Genomic DNA, 15,591 nt, shown 5'->3' on the forward strand with positions numbered 1-15,591 from the left:
ATAACATAACAAAATAAAAACAGAAAATATATGCATAGATTTTATATAAATATATACATATATGTTATAAATAAAATAAATTAGTGTTATGACGGCAGATAGAGAAAGTATACAACAGTACAATTTTGTACAAATAACATTTTATGACCAACAAAAGAGTAGCAGATTGCACTTAATCGAATGAAAGGTTCAAATTTTTAAACTTTTACCGCCATAATGTGATATTACATATGGTGTCGCCTTAATAATATTCAACATTACAGGATTATATTGGTTTTATTATATTATATAGCTTTAGAAAAAATTTCTCTCATGTAAAAACTCAAGTATTATTTATTTGTCCAAGGATTAGGAAAGAAAAAAAGAAATTAAATAAAAAACAAAGAAAAAGAAAAAGAAAAAGAAGAAGAAAGAAAAAGAAAGAGAGAAACATGTAGCGCTGCCAGTGAATTATGTACGAAACAGTCTAGCAGCCTGGTACATTCAAACTTGGGAAATGCGAAACAATGCGAAGTGTGGTATGGGCGAACGGCGGCCGTCGTGGGTGGTCCAAGTGGTTCTGAGAGCAAGCTTGTCTCGTGTGTGGTCCAAGCCGTTCGTACACTGGACGCGACTATCGCTCTGCCGCCAGAAGATGCGAGACACTTTGACCGTACAAAAGGGAGGCCTTTCTCCGTGGCTAATCGAGATTAGCTGAAGGAAATATTTCTATCTTTATGCCTGAGGTATAATTTTTTTCATTATTTACATCTCAATAAAAAATCTTTCCATTGTTTACATTTAGCCACGTGACTACATTTTAAATAAAATACGCGCGCTTTGTTCTATCTCCTCTCTCTCTCTCTCTCTTTTTTTTTTTGTTGATTTTATAATTTAATTTGTCCCCTTTAATGTATCAACATTATAGCTCTTTGGTATTATTATTTCAGATTATGATCTTGTTAATATGTTGCATGCTTATACTTCATGGTGTCAAGTCAGAATTGGAACATACTTTTACTGGTAATTCTAATAATGAAAATAAAACATGGAAGGACTTAGATTTGAGTCACAGACACAGAATCAAGGATTCCAATTATCTGCTGGACAGGTATCCTTTGGGAGAATTACCTACTGATTTTGAGAACTGCCGTAGACCTGCAAAATGTATACCTTTACAGAAAAACACTTGTATGGGTACCAGATTACCTTATGCATCTACCACATTAGATCTTGTATCTGAATATACAACACAAAAAATAATCGAGGTATGTGTAATGATTTAAATTTAAGAATTTTAGAGATTTAGAATTTTGAAATGACATAGTTTTCACAATTGTAAGCTTCTCTTCTATTCGACATTTAAAATATATAATTTTCATCTCATATTATTTCAAGGAAAAGTTATATTTACTACAAGCATTAAGACATATACCAAAGTGTTGGGCAGTTGTACAACCATTTTTATGCTCAATATTTATGCCAAAATGCATAAACGATACGGTTGATTTGCCATCTCAAGAAATGTGTAAGATGGTATCAGGACCCTGCAGAATAGTATTTAATCATACTATTTGGCCAAGTTTTGTTAAATGCGAGAATACAAAACTTTTTCCAAGATTATGTAAAAATGATATAAGAGAATTGAAATTCAATACGTCAGGTAAATGTTTAAAACCACTGATCCCCACCGATAATGCACTTGCAATTTTTGAGGGTGTAGACGGATGTGGTACACAATGCAATGATCCATTTTTTACATTGGATGAAGAAAAACAAATTCATTCTTTCATTGCTTGGGCTGCTGGTATTTGTTGTATGTTTAATTTTTTTACTGTGGTAAGTATAATGTTCTTAGAGAGTAATAATAATAATATACCTTCCAAAAAGTTTAATATACTATTTGTGCATATTTCAGGTTACATTTTTAATAGACTGGAGAAGTGCAAATAAATATCCCGCATTAGTTATATTTTATATAAATTGCTGTTTTATGGTATCTTGTATAGGATGGTTAGTACAATTTACTCCTGGAAGTAGAGATGTGATTGTATGCCGTAAAGATGGAACATTAAGAATGAGTGAACCAAGGTATGTTTTATCATTTTGTTATTGCATAAAAAGGTAAATTTATGTGATAAAGTTTATAGACTATATGTATATTGTAATTTTCAGCGGAGAAAACTTATCTTGTGTTGTTGTTTTTGTACTTGTTTATTATTCGTTGATGGCTGCAATGGTGTGGTTTGTAATTTTAACGTATGCTTGGCATATGAGTTTTCAAGCCCTTGGTAAAATTCAAGATAGGATCGATAAAAAGGGCGCTTATTTCCATCTGATCGCTTGGTGCTTACCGCTTGTTTTAACGGTAACGATTATGGCATTGGGAGAAATAGATGGTAATAGTGTTACGGGTATCTGTTTCGTGGGTTATACGAATCATGCAGTAAGAGCTTGGTTTCTGCTTGGACCAGTGTTAATTGTTTTACTGGTTGGAGGATACTTTCTATCAAGAGGTAAGATTTACTATATTAGATATATATATATATGTTTTCATTATATATGCTATAAAAACAATATATTTTTATTGTCCATGCTTCTGATGTTGTCATGTGTAAGTATTAATTATAATAATGATAAGAAAATGTCGAAATAATATTTTATAAAAAAATAAATACACATTGTTTCATTTATTGTAGGATTGATCACACTTATTCGTTTAAAAATCAGTAGTCAGGAAATTATATCAGAAAGAGCAAGTTCTAAAATAAGAGAAACTATTGTTAGAATGGGCCTGTTTTCCATTTTTACATTTGCAGCAGTTGTAGTGACCTGCTATTGTCATATTCATGAATTTCAGCATTCTTGGCAGTGGCGACAAAGTTTTCGCGATTATATGATGTAAGAAAATAATTTCTACAAAGGATATTTTAAGTAGATTAGCATTTTTTTCTTTTTTTGTAATTTTGAATAAATTTTTTCTTAATTATTGAAGATGTTCGATAACGACAAAGTACGCAGAAATATCTGAATGTAAAATGGAAGCAAGACCAAGCGCTGCCAAGTTGCAGTTGCATTTACTTTCACCATTTTTCGCTGGTATACTTATGTCATCATGGGTTTGGACAGGATCCACGGTAGATACATGGACTAGATTTCTCCGACGGTATGTTATTATATAATTTTTATCAATGTTCACACGATATAAATGTTTTCTTTTTTTTTTTTTTTTCTTTTTTTTTTTTTAGGACTTTTAATTGTGAATCAGAAGAACCGATAAGATTGAAGAAACACAAAGTTATAGCACAAGCTTTTGCAAAACGCAAGACTTTCAACAATGCTGGTCGTTTATCAATTAGTTTTCATAATACTCACGAAGATCCGGTAGGACTGAATTTTGATCTCAACTCGGTAGCTTCGCAAGACTTTAGTTCAACTTGGGCTGCTGCTTTGCCAAAACTAGTAACAAGGAGAGGTGCACTTGTAGGTGGAACAACGGGTTCGGTATCCAGCAACAGAAGAAATTCAGTTGATTCTGAAATAAGTTTTAGCGTGAGACGTGTCTCTGTGGAATCTAGAAGAAATTCATTGGATTCTCAGATATCCGTTCAGATTGCTGAACTGAAAACAACGAGAAAAGTGGCAGGAAGTGCCCGTGGACGTCGTGGAAAGCGTAGGAGAGATTTTGCAAAATCAAGATCTGGAAAAGTTGGTCCACTTTTTCGACGAGGTAGTACTACGTCCCAAGAGAGTCAGCTGGGTGCACAAATACTTTCAGCATTGACCATTGGTGGTACATCCAAAATACCGCCTATTCAAGTGCCTAATATGAAAAGACGATCAGCTAGTGCTGGATTAGATGAGCGAGTTTTAAACTCTAAAATGCTCGAAGGGAAAGGCCCGGGTATGCTTCTACCATTTTTATTTCCAGATCAAAGCGGCAGCGATGAAAATTTAAGTAGCGAAGAAAAAAGACATCAAGATATGAGAGATAAAGATATTGATATAGAAGCAGGCAATGTCGAGAAAGAGGATCAAGATACTGATAGCGATGATAGTCAGCCCGACGAAGAAACGAAGATATTAGAACCGGAAGAACCATTAGAAAATAGTAAAAATAAGACGAGTAATAAAAGTGCCAAGAGTTATTGTCACGAAAGTGATATTAGAAGTAGGGAAGGTCGTAAAAGCAAATATTTGTTACAAGATGAGGCTATTCTAAAACATTTGCTTCAAGAATCTAGCGAAACGAAATTGAAATGTGAAACAGAGAAAAAGGATGCATACAAAAAGGCCGGTATGGGTGATCTAGCATCTAGCTTAACATCTTGCTGTCCCGAATTAACGCGGTTAATGCAATCGGATGGACAAACTAACGCAAGAGAAATAGCTACGCAAACTTCCTTGCCTCTCGATATTTTGGAAATGGAGGAACTGAAACAAAGTATCGATGAGATCATTAATAGCAGACATTGTAGTTCTAAAGGAACGCAAATGTCACCTTAATTAAATAAAAAAATAAGAATACTACGAGGTAAGACTGAACATTAATACTGATAAATATTGTATATCATTGAAAAAAAGGAAACATTAACGTCCGAAGAACAATATTCATTAATATGTTCGACCTAACAATAGTGTGGTAACTAAAGTGTTGAAATCATGTATATTATATGTCTTTAATAGTTAAGGATATACGATTTTCTTAAATGGTATATCGAAACTTTTTTTAATTAATGTAAATGACTTATGACATGATCTGGATACACAATAATATTTATATATATCTATATTTTTATATATTTTATTATTATTAAAATAGTCATAAATATTTTCCGACGAATGATTTAATGCATTTATAATATCAGATCTGCAAGTGTATCATGTGTTAAGAAATATAAAGTAACTTTCTTTTTTCATAGAGAATCAAATTATTTCAATATATTTACATATTATTTTATACGAACATTGAAAGAAAATTTACTTATACAATATGTATAAGGATGTTTATACATAACAAATTTATGTATAAAATATCTTATATTTCAATAGTAGGTATAAACAATATAAACGATGACTCACATATAACCATTAAAAAAATTTTTTGAAATTAAATTAATATAAAATATAAAGTATAAATGAATTATTAGATTTGTCAATGAAATTGTTTTAAACTCATCCTTGGCAATATAAAAGCGCATCGCGCTTTTTAAAACCTCCTGACAATGTTTTTCTCATTTTCTCTCCCTCTTTCTTTGTCTATTATTTGTAAGTCTTTGCGAGACCAGGATTCCTCTTGTTCAGGTTCAATGGACATTATGCTTTCAAATCTGGGTTGTTATTCTCTGCTAGGTATTTTTTACCTATACCCGATACAAATTTATATGTATATATATATGTAATTTTATATCTTAACTTTATTTTTTGCTAGAGAACAAGATTTATATACAAGATTTTTAACGAATTAAAGAGCTTACAATGTATAGATATATATATCTTGGTTGGTATATACCTTTAGTGTGTTTACCTACGTGCACACCATATTAATTCGATTGCTTTTATTGTTATATTATTCTCCCATTATAAAAAGTACAAAAATAATGATTATGACGAGTTTCAATAAGAGCGGATTTTCCGAATTTTATTTACAATCAATCATTGTGATCCAGGCACTCTTATTTAACATGTGAAATTAGTTTTCCCTTGGGGTAAACAAAAAAAAACACATTTATTCTAAAGCTATGGTCAGAAAAATTCAGCTAACATGCTACGAGCGTCAGTCAGCCTTTTGAGCAAAATTAACAATAAAAAAAAGACTGGATTATCGATTCAGCATTACTGTAAAATCTGCCCATGTGCATGCATTATTTTGGGGGTTGCAGGGACGGGGAGGCTTTCGTCTGCTTGGTTCTGTTTACTTTGTTCTTGTTTTATGTTTTGCATTTTTTTTTCTTTTTCTTTTTCTTTTTAAAGAAGAAAAAAATGTGCATGTTTCAACGAGTGAAAGATAAAAGAAAATTTATTCACCACCACCGATGGGAGGCATAACATGATTCGAAGTCACTTGCCAGTGACAAGTTGGCGCGACTACTTGGAATGAGATTTGTGTTGTTTAGTTTGTTCGTTACCCCAAACGAGGTTGTTCAGCATTTCTCCAGCAAAATAGAGTATCAACACGAATGCCAATAAAACGATAAAGAATACTATTCGCAGAGGTAGCGTCAGTACTTCCATCACTGGATACACCCAAATACCACTCATGAAATAGATTACGTGCATCCTGTACGTAAGAAATAATTATTTCATTATATGTAGATTCATAAAAGAAAAGAAAAGAAAAGAAAAGAAAAGAAAAAAAAAAGAAAAGATAAAAAAGACTGGCGAGTTAACTCACCAGATTAAATAAGTAAGTGTAAATGATAGGAGGCCAGCAAGACCATGTGATCTTTTAGGATATTTTCGTGGTGCTAGTAGCATCTCAATAATAGACGAAACCATAATCATCGTATGCATCAGATGATTCAACCACCATGGAAAATATGGATCCAATGCCTTTGGTAATACCAATTCACGGTCGATGCACATTATCGACCAGAACGTAATCCCAACGAACTGTAACGAGTACAATTAATACGATAATTTTTATAACGAAATTAGAAATTTTGTGTCTTCGTACCATGGATATAGGAAAACTAAGAGCTGCGTACACGTAATCCTTCAGCTTTCGTATAAATGGCGGCTTCTTCGGGCTAACTGCATTGGTACCATACCAATCATTTATGATACATATAAAAAAGAATATAGCTTGTAATATCTGAAACAAATAATTTCCCATATAAAATAATCCTTTCCTACATGATAATCAAATTCAAATGATCGATACTAAAAGGTCTAGGCATGTAATAAAAAACTATTAGCGTTTGCTAGTGAGAATATATAGACGTGAATCTATAAATAGAATTTGAATAAGCTTTTAACGAAATTTCCATTGAACAATGTAGCCATCGAAATAAAACGTTGTTGCTATTTAATAAATTATTTGGACACGTGATTAAAAAATTTAATGGCGTACAAGGAAGAAGCATGTTTGATAAAATTTCGAGTAGAGATTTCTCGAAAAAAAAAAAAAAAATAAGGAAACTCTATAAATAATGAAATTAACGTAAAAGAACTATTTTGATTAACTAAGGAACGCGTTGGAGGTAATAATAAAACCGAGCAGTCGAAACCCGGAAGCAAATCGATAGGAAAGGAGAAAGAGTGTAACGATCGATAAATGAGTACTACACCATCATACGTAACGAATGAAAAGTAGACTTTTGTTATTTACTATAATCGGCGTAGTGTATAGTCTCACTACGGCGATTTTACGCGGCGCGTGCTTCTCCCCTTTCTAGTTTCAAAGCAAATCGAGTCGGATTATATCACACTATTGGTGTCGGCTTAAGTCGACATGATAATACATCTCTATATTTTTTTCCACACGAATATATCATATATACTCGTCGGTAGCTGCGTTTTCACCGATTATATAAGAAGTTAACTTCAATGCTGCTTATAAGAATATGGCGCAATAGTTACAACCATATTAAGCGGTTTACCATATAAATATTATTTTTCTCTCGCTCTTCTTTGCCTTAGTTTTGCGATGTTTAAGTTACAAACGAGTTATATTTTTCGAATTAGAAAGAGAAGGATAGATACGTAATAGTAAATGAAAGACCGTTGGAGTCTTAGATAATATAGAAAGATAGAGAAATTATTAAACGAAAATGAAATCATTTAGAACGATACTAACCGCGTCCCAAAACGTAAGAAATTTAAATCTTCCACCAAAAGCGCTGTGGACCTTCATGATATTCTGTGGCACCACGGTATACGTATAATCATAATAAACAGAATATGCGAATTGCAAACAGGCAATCACGTGAAATCCTATGAGAATGGATTCTCGCATCTTGTAGGCTATTTTTTTTCTTCAATTCTCTGGAGTCTTCTGGAATAATACATACGCAATTTCTTTGTTTCTTCTTTTTTAATATTTTTCATTTAGGTCAAGATTTTCGTTTTATTTTTCACCTAAATTATTGCGAAATAATTTAGACGTTAATTACGTTAGGTGAAATGCTATCACATTTTCGTATCTAACACACATACATACGTACATACATACATATGTACATACATACATATATATTCTCTCTCTCTCTTTCTCTCTCACTCTGTGCTCTCTCACTGTCAACCAGCCGAGACACGATCGTGTTTGGATCGATAACGGAGATAGCGAAAGATAGAAACTAGGCCTCGTTGCTAGTGTACCCGAGGGGTTCCTTTAGTCTCCTTCACTTCTTTCTCTTTAATTCGTTGTCTACTAAATTTTTTTTCTCTTATTCTCTTATTCTCTTACTATATCTATTAATTATTTCATGTTTCGAGATAATTAGATAAAAAAGTTGTAATCGTTGTCTTTTTTTTTTATCTTTATACGAGTTTAAATAGATTGAAATATTTCTAGGTGAACTTAGATAAAAAAAATACTCTATACTTAAAATGATTCGTTGCTTAATATAGAATGCGCGCGCGTATCGGTTGCATGATTTTCGGATACTATAATTTTTTTATTGGATACTAAAATTTTTTTATGATATTGCTCATGTTTCATCAAATATTATCTTGACATTTTATTCTTCATGTCTTTTAATTTACATTTATTTTTATATTAACTAAATAGAACTAAAAATGATTACGCGTTGAAAATGCATATAAATACTATAAATAATTTATATATCTTATATGTAAAAAGACTTGAACGTTTTTATAAGTGTAATTATTACGAAATCACATAAAAAATTATAGCTTTAGAGGAAAATTATATAACAAATTTTCCTCTAAAGCTCTTATAAGACTTAAACCCTTATAAGACGTAATCATTTGTTCGTATTTTCACTAAACAATAGCAAAATAACATTCATATTTATTAAACTCAATCGTACATTTACTTTTTTTAATTCAACAATAAATTCGAAAGACGCATCTCGAAAAATAAAAGACCGTTTGACTTTTGGGCATCTCTGAATAAATAAAAAAAAGAAAAGAAATAAATAAGACAGAAAAAGAGAGAGAGAGAGAGAGAGAGAGAGAGAGAGAGAGAGAGAGAGAGAGAGAGAGAGAGAGAGAGAGAGAGAGAGAGAGAGAGAGAGATTATAAATCATGAGATGTGTTTTTTCCGCGTTCTCAACGATAAAGAAAGGGTCAAACTGTTTTTATCATCGTCCATCGACGTGGCTACGTATCAGCTGCGTGTCCTTTACACGTGTTTGTTTTTCAGCACATTCGCTTTTTGTTTTTATTTCTATTTTTTTTTTTTAATTATTTTTATTCGCATGATCGTGCTCTCTTACTTGTTTTATTTTCTCTCCTTTTAACATGCAAGGAATGTACACTGTATCTCACGATTTTTCACTTTTCTCGTGCGAATTTTGCACTATTATTAACAAATCTTATCGGCTCTTTTTTTATTACGTATACATACATCTATATGAAAGACTTTTTTGAAAATTTTCAAAGAGGAAAACCTTAATAGATATCGTTGAAATTTGATGATACGCGATGTTCGTACTCCGATCGTCTCGGCGGACTGTAACTTACTGACGGATGAGAGAAAAAGAGGTAGGAGAGAGAGACAGAGAGAGAGGAGAGAGAGAGAGACAAAGATAGAGACAGAGAGAGAGAGAGAGAGAGAGAGAGAGAGAGAGAGAGAGAGAGAACAGAGGAAAGAAAAGGCGTGCGCCGCATCGTTCGTTGGATGCTTGTTCACTTTCGAGCATGCGAGTGGCTTTTGGAAAAAGATAAAGAGAGAGAAAGAGAGGAGAGAAATGTTGATGTAACTGATTGGAAAAATAAGAGAATAAATAAAAACAAAAGAAAAAAAGGAAAAAAGTGATAAAGCGAAATATTAAAGTTCAACTATTCAAATTTCAAAGCATTCTTGTTTCCTTTCATATATTATACAATATAATCTGGCGAGTTCAACTTTATCGATATATTTTATAACGAGTAGATTAGACATAATATCACACATGATATCACTTTGGTAGCTGAGCACTTGGCCACTAACGTTTCACGTACTATGTTCCGTCTCACTACTATTCCCTATTATACTAATTCCTATTTGGAGGGGAATGTGATATCTACTTTCTTTCTCTCTCTCTCTCTCTCTCTCTCTCTCTCTCGATCTACCTATCTATCTTTTTCAGTCTATATGTGTATTTGTCTCTGTCGAATCAGCTGTATTTACTGTCAAGCAAATACGCTTGGCTTTCACGTATTTATAAAAATTGGAATTACTAACATTAAATAGCCAAAGGAAGTCTAGTGATTTTTAGAGCAAGTATATATATATATGTATATACAGCGTAAAAAGAGAAAAGGACAAGCATAACGTGAAAAATGTAGTGTCATTTGGTATAATTCTGTAGGAGGAAAGAAAAGAATACGAAAGGAGAGGAGGTATGCGGCTGATTTTCTGCGCAGACCAAAAATGCGCATGCAGACATCATAATCGTTGTCGTTTTCTAGGGAATATATAAGTAAACGTTTATATCATACAACTTAGTAATATATCTATATATGACAATATAATGTAATGATAACATAAAAGATATAAAAAAGGAAAACTTGTCCAATCATGCTTTTCACGTGTCATTACACAATATTGATATAATGTGAAAACCTTTTATCTCAAAAGTTGGTGCATATGTGCAATATGTATTTTGCGTTAATTTGCAAATAAAATAAATTTTTTTGTTTTCTCTCGTCCTTTTTCTCATTGTTTTTCTAATTCTTTTGTCGCACAAGTTATGTGTCATACTACGGCCTCCTCGACGTGGGAGACGCGAGAAATCGAACGATATTTGCAATATAATCGCTTACCGCAATGCGTTTAGTGCATTTCAGATTCTCCATTCTTAACGAATGAAGTTGAAATAGCGCTTTTTATCGCTGTTTTTGTATCGCTATAATCGGATTTTTTCCCTTTTATTTTCTCTTTTTCTTGCAAATCATTTTACGAATGATATGTCATATTTTTTTTTTATATATAATTGATAATACATTGATAAAGCTGATCTTGTTATTATATAAAATATAATATATTTATATAATATAATATATATATATAATACTATGACCTCCTCGACGTGGGAGACGCGAAAAATCGAACGATATTTGCTATATAATCGCTTACCGCAATGCGTTTAGTGCATTTCAGATTCTCCATTCTTAATGAATGAAGTTGAAATAGCGCTTTTTATCGCTGTTTTTGTATCGCTATAATCGGATTTTTTCCCTTTTATTTTCTCTTTTTCTTGCAAATCATTTTACGAATGATATGTCATATTTTTTTTTTATATATAATTGATAATACATTGATAAAGCTGATCTTGTTATTATATAAAATATAATATATTTATATAATATAATATATATATATAATACTATGACCTCCTCGACGTGGGAGACGCGAAAAATCGAACGATATTTGCTATATAATCGCTTACCGCAATGCGTTTAGTGCATTTCAGATTCTCCATTCTTAATGAATGAAGTTGAAATAGCGCTTTTTATCGCTGTTTTTGTATCGCTATAATCGGATTTTTTCCCTTTTATTTTCTCTTTTTCTTGCAAATCATTTTACGAATGATATGTCATATTTTTTTTTTATATATAATTGATAATACATTGATAAAGCTGATCTTGTTATTATATAAAATATAATATATTTATATAATATAATATATATATATAATACTATGACCTCCTCGACGTGGGAGACGCGAAAAATCGAACGATATTTGCTATATAATCGCTTACCGCAATGCGTTTAGTGCATTTCAGATTCTCCATTCTTAATGAATGAAGTTGAAATAGCGCCTTTTATCGCTGTTTTTGTATCGCTATAATCGGATTTTTTCCCTTTTATTTTTTCTTTTTTTTCTTTCTTCTTTTTGAAAATCATTTTACGAATGATATGTCATATTTTTTTTTTATATATAAATGATAATACTTTGATAAAGCTGACCTTGTTATTATATAAAATTGATAAGTATGATAAATATATAATTATATATTTATTTATATCTCGAATGAAATCGTGAAATCAATAATGTCGACTTTGATAGATATATTTTATATGTATTTTTGAATAAACGTCTGTTTTATATATATATATATATAATATATATATATTATATATATATAATATATATATATATTATATATATATATATATAAATATTTGATTATATATATATATATATTTGAATAGAATATTTTTGAAGCTTTTAACTTCTTTTAAGAAGACTTTTAAAAAGACTTCGATTATATAAAAACAAAGAATGAATTTTTAATGAATGCTCGTTGGATTAATTAAACTTTTTTATCTCTTATCAAATTTGTTGGCAATACAAAATGTCAGAGGGTATAATGAAAGAAGAAAAAAAGAATGTTAGATAACTCGAAAGAAAAATTTTCCACTTACCACGTTCCACATCGTTAAAAACTTCAATATTCCAGGGTCAAATTTAGAAAATAGTTCTTCCACAAATGGAATCGATTGTATGAAGGAAGTATAAAAAATAATGTCAGCGTACATGGCGCACGTGCCAATGTGAATAAAACTATTCATCTTACGAATCATTTTGTGTTAGATTTCTCCTGAAAAAAATATTTTTATTTGTCAGTTTATCGAAAATTCTTTTCTAATTTGTTAATAATGTTATAAAATAAAATTGTAATTACACGATTAGTTAAAAATACGAACGAAGAAATTTTATTAGAAGCTTAAATTATGTTTAAAATTATCAAATTATATATGCAGTTTCAATGTTCGTGCTTATAGATGATAGAATACAATAAATATATATATAAAAATGAAGAAAGTTAGAAGCTGTATGCTCGATCCGAAGTGTTCTACAGTTCTTACGAGACTGAAATCACTTACCAACCTGTTTCCTTGTAGTTGTATGCGTGAATATATACCGATATATTTAACTGAACGCTCATACATATACACAGAGTACAATGAAAATAAGATTCAACGAAGAATTTTAATCGTAATTACAGATTGCTATAATATCATAAAAAGACTTTTATAAAATTAGACAACTATATCGTCATTATAATATTTATATTCCAATATATAAATAGGTAATATCATTATGTAAATAATATTATTGTCAAAATGATATTATTGTAAATAGTCAAAGAATAATGTACTTTTTAAAATAAATTATTTGAATAATTAATGGTCTACGTACATGGAAGAAATTGAAGTATCGACGACGTATACGATGTGTTAGTAGTTAGATCCCGTATGTGCATGCGCAAGAGATAAAAGTTATTTAGGTTAATATTTGATTGGGGTAATCGTGATCGATTAAACTGTCGAGTTAAAAATCAACATAGCTTTTATTCGATGTTATTTATTATAACACTATTTTTTCTTTCGATTTTTCTAACGCAGATTTTAATAATCTCGATTCTTCTAATGAGATTTAACTTATAAATTATCGATCGATGGCACTAAAATTAATTGTTACACTCACACAATTTCTTTTTTTTAATCCAATTTCGATCACGGATCTTACAAGAATTTGCATAAATTTTTATCGAATGTTTTTTTTTTTTATAATGAAACATTAATAATCAAGCAACGAGGAATTCGAAAGCAAGATGCTTCTATCGCAAAAGAGACTCGACTGGGAGCGACGATGCTGATATACGGTTATTAAAGTAATCGCTGATAAATTTTTTATTTAACTAGCACTTGGTGAAAGAGGAATCGTTTTATGGTTCATTCTTTGATCACGAACTATACTTATGTCATACCTTAGTCAGCCTGCTGTTCTTCGTACAAATTTTTTGATCGTGTCCTTGTAATAATTTGCTATTAATATTTTTAATGATATGTTCACACGAAAAGAATTAATAAGTAGTTTGTAAATTACGAACGGGAGATTATTAATCACATATATAGACGAACAACGTTTCATTCAAATATTTTTCTTGTTCACGAAACAAATTTAATCAAATCGATTAAATAAGATTGTCCTTATGATCGAACAAAATTTGATAGAATCGGTTCGATAAGATTATCTTTTAGACTAATTAGAATATCTTTTTTTTCGAGAAGGTAGCCAATGCTATTCGTTGTTATCAATGCATATGAAGCTTGAACGATTTCAAAGTCTACTGCAAACTGATGAACAAATGTGTTCTCTTTATTTATTCGCTGATGGAGAGACGATTTGATTTTTTATCGAAGCATCATATAACTACTCCCCATCAACTCTTTCGTTCCTTTCGACATTCTGGTTTAGCAATAGCGAAAGAAATAGAATATCTCTCTGCTTATTATTTACTGATACAGTGATTAATATGTCGTGATTAAAGGACGAAAGTTTAGATCGTTACATTTTATTTATGCAATTTCAACTCTTAAACTAAAGCAAAATATATAAATAGAACAAGTTAGAGTTACTTTTAATTTTACGAACTGGTTTTCTAATACTTGATCTATTATCTTTTATTCTAAATGAATGGCCGAGTTATAGCAACGACAAAAATATTGATTTTATAAATCATAAGTAGCTTGCACATAATAAGCAGATTAATATTTTATCTATTTTCTTATAAAGGTAATTCAATAATTCTTATTTTCAAGTATTCAATCGATCTGTGTTGATCTATTTGTATTAAAGTTATTTGTATTATTTTGTCTCGGAAATATTTTGAATGCAATCTAATTCGTAAAAGTATTTATTACATATTTTTAGACTTTTCTTTTTAATCGATTTCATCTAAGTGTTAGTACAAGTGATTGGTTCAAATACCAATTAGCGAATGTAAGTAATATATATCTTTCGAAATATTTCCATTTAATATGATAATCTCTGACAGGAATTGTAATTGAAGTATCGCTTTAATGAATTTGATTTAGACAATTTTTATAATTAAAAGCATAATTTAACAAGGATAATTCTTTTTAGTTGGCTAGATTAATTTCGTCGATAAAAATTCACTCTATACGAGTTAATCGTTAAATTTTATATCAAATATTAGCTATTACCACAATGTAAATAATTACGGGTAACTGTTTACTAATAATTGTCTTAAGTCGAAATTTGTTTTGCTTTCGTAAATATAACAATTCCAAGCCGTTCAAATAAATAATAATAAATTTGATAAAAAAAAATACAAAATTAGTTTATACTTATTGCGACATAGTTGATGCAATTGCATTTAGATGATTTCTAAATTTCAACGTAATAACACCCAAGGAACATTCGACGCACAGCTTCAACACTTCTTGATTCTATTCGAGCACATACTCGATTACATATGTAGATCGTAAATGGCTCTTAATTTATACTCTTGAATAATGTTCGTACCCTTTTCGATGCTCTTTTCGTGACTCATCAAAAAGTATTTTTATTTCTTTTTAACAATGAACGTTATGATGAGAGATAGAGAGAAAGGGCGGGAGGGAGCTCTACGATCATTAAGAATCATCGATCATTACTTCAAGATGATCGAGGAGAATGATTATTACTG

The 15,591-nt window shown here is 30.6% G+C and overlaps 2 protein-coding genes across 14 annotated transcripts; one reads left to right on the top strand and one right to left on the bottom strand.

The window, feature by feature from the left end:
• Positions 1-239: 239 nt before the first annotated feature.
• smo (smoothened, frizzled class receptor) lies at positions 240-4,739 on the top strand. 2 transcript variants are annotated; one of them, XM_035885346.2, is made up of 8 exons: positions 240-725; positions 930-1,247; positions 1,378-1,818; positions 1,898-2,070; positions 2,155-2,495; positions 2,679-2,880; positions 2,975-3,145; positions 3,228-4,739. In XM_035885346.2, the coding sequence occupies exons 1-8, from the start codon at positions 717-719 to the stop codon at positions 4,483-4,485; spliced, it is 2,913 nt and encodes a 970-aa protein (XP_035741239.1). In that variant the 5' UTR covers positions 240-716; the 3' UTR covers positions 4,486-4,739. The 2 variants fall into 2 exon arrangements, with proteins under 2 accessions (XP_035741239.1, XP_085519840.1); XM_085663714.1 differs by having other exon boundaries at positions 982-1,247.
• Positions 4,740-5,522: 783 nt separating this feature from the next.
• Positions 5,523-13,739, bottom strand: LOC118450034 (androgen-induced gene 1 protein). Of its 12 annotated transcripts, XM_085663733.1 has the most exons (6): positions 13,296-13,736; positions 12,980-13,105; positions 12,518-12,693; positions 6,656-6,793; positions 6,374-6,591; positions 5,523-6,259 (listed from the first exon to the last, which is right to left on the bottom strand). In XM_085663733.1, the coding sequence occupies exons 3-6, from the start codon at positions 12,674-12,676 to the stop codon at positions 6,067-6,069; spliced, it is 708 nt and encodes a 235-aa protein (XP_085519859.1). In that variant the 5' UTR covers positions 12,677-12,693; positions 12,980-13,105; positions 13,296-13,736; the 3' UTR covers positions 5,523-6,066. The 12 variants fall into 12 exon arrangements, with proteins under 12 accessions (XP_085519859.1, XP_035741281.1, XP_035741286.1 ...); XM_035885388.2 differs by lacking the exon at positions 12,980-13,105 and having other exon boundaries at positions 13,584-13,739; XM_035885393.2 differs by lacking the exon at positions 12,980-13,105.
• Positions 13,740-15,591: the final 1,852 nt, after the last annotated feature.

This window comes from Vespa mandarinia, chromosome 23 (assembly GCF_050613455.1).
Source record: "Vespa mandarinia isolate Hongniang chromosome 23, ASM5061345v1, whole genome shotgun sequence".
NCBI lineage: Eukaryota > Metazoa > Arthropoda > Insecta > Hymenoptera > Vespidae > Vespa > Vespa mandarinia.

Excerpts from the sequence above, each read along its gene's own strand:
- LOC118450034 (XM_035885388.2), bottom strand. The coding sequence starts at position 12,676 with ATGATTCGTAAGATGAATAGTTTTATTCACATTGGCACGTGCGCCATG. Across the intron at positions 6,794-12,517 it reads TTTTAACGATGTGGAACGTG|ATATTACAAGCTATATTCTT; the intron begins GTAAGTGGAAAA and ends TATTTGTTTCAG. Across the intron at positions 6,260-6,373 it reads ACACTTACTTATTTAATCTG|GATGCACGTAATCTATTTCA; the intron begins GTGAGTTAACTC and ends TCTTACGTACAG.
- smo (XM_035885346.2), top strand. Across the intron at positions 1,248-1,377 it reads CAACACAAAAAATAATCGAG|GAAAAGTTATATTTACTACA; the intron begins GTATGTGTAATG and ends TATTATTTCAAG. Across the intron at positions 2,071-2,154 it reads TTAAGAATGAGTGAACCAAG|CGGAGAAAACTTATCTTGTG; the intron begins GTATGTTTTATC and ends TGTAATTTTCAG.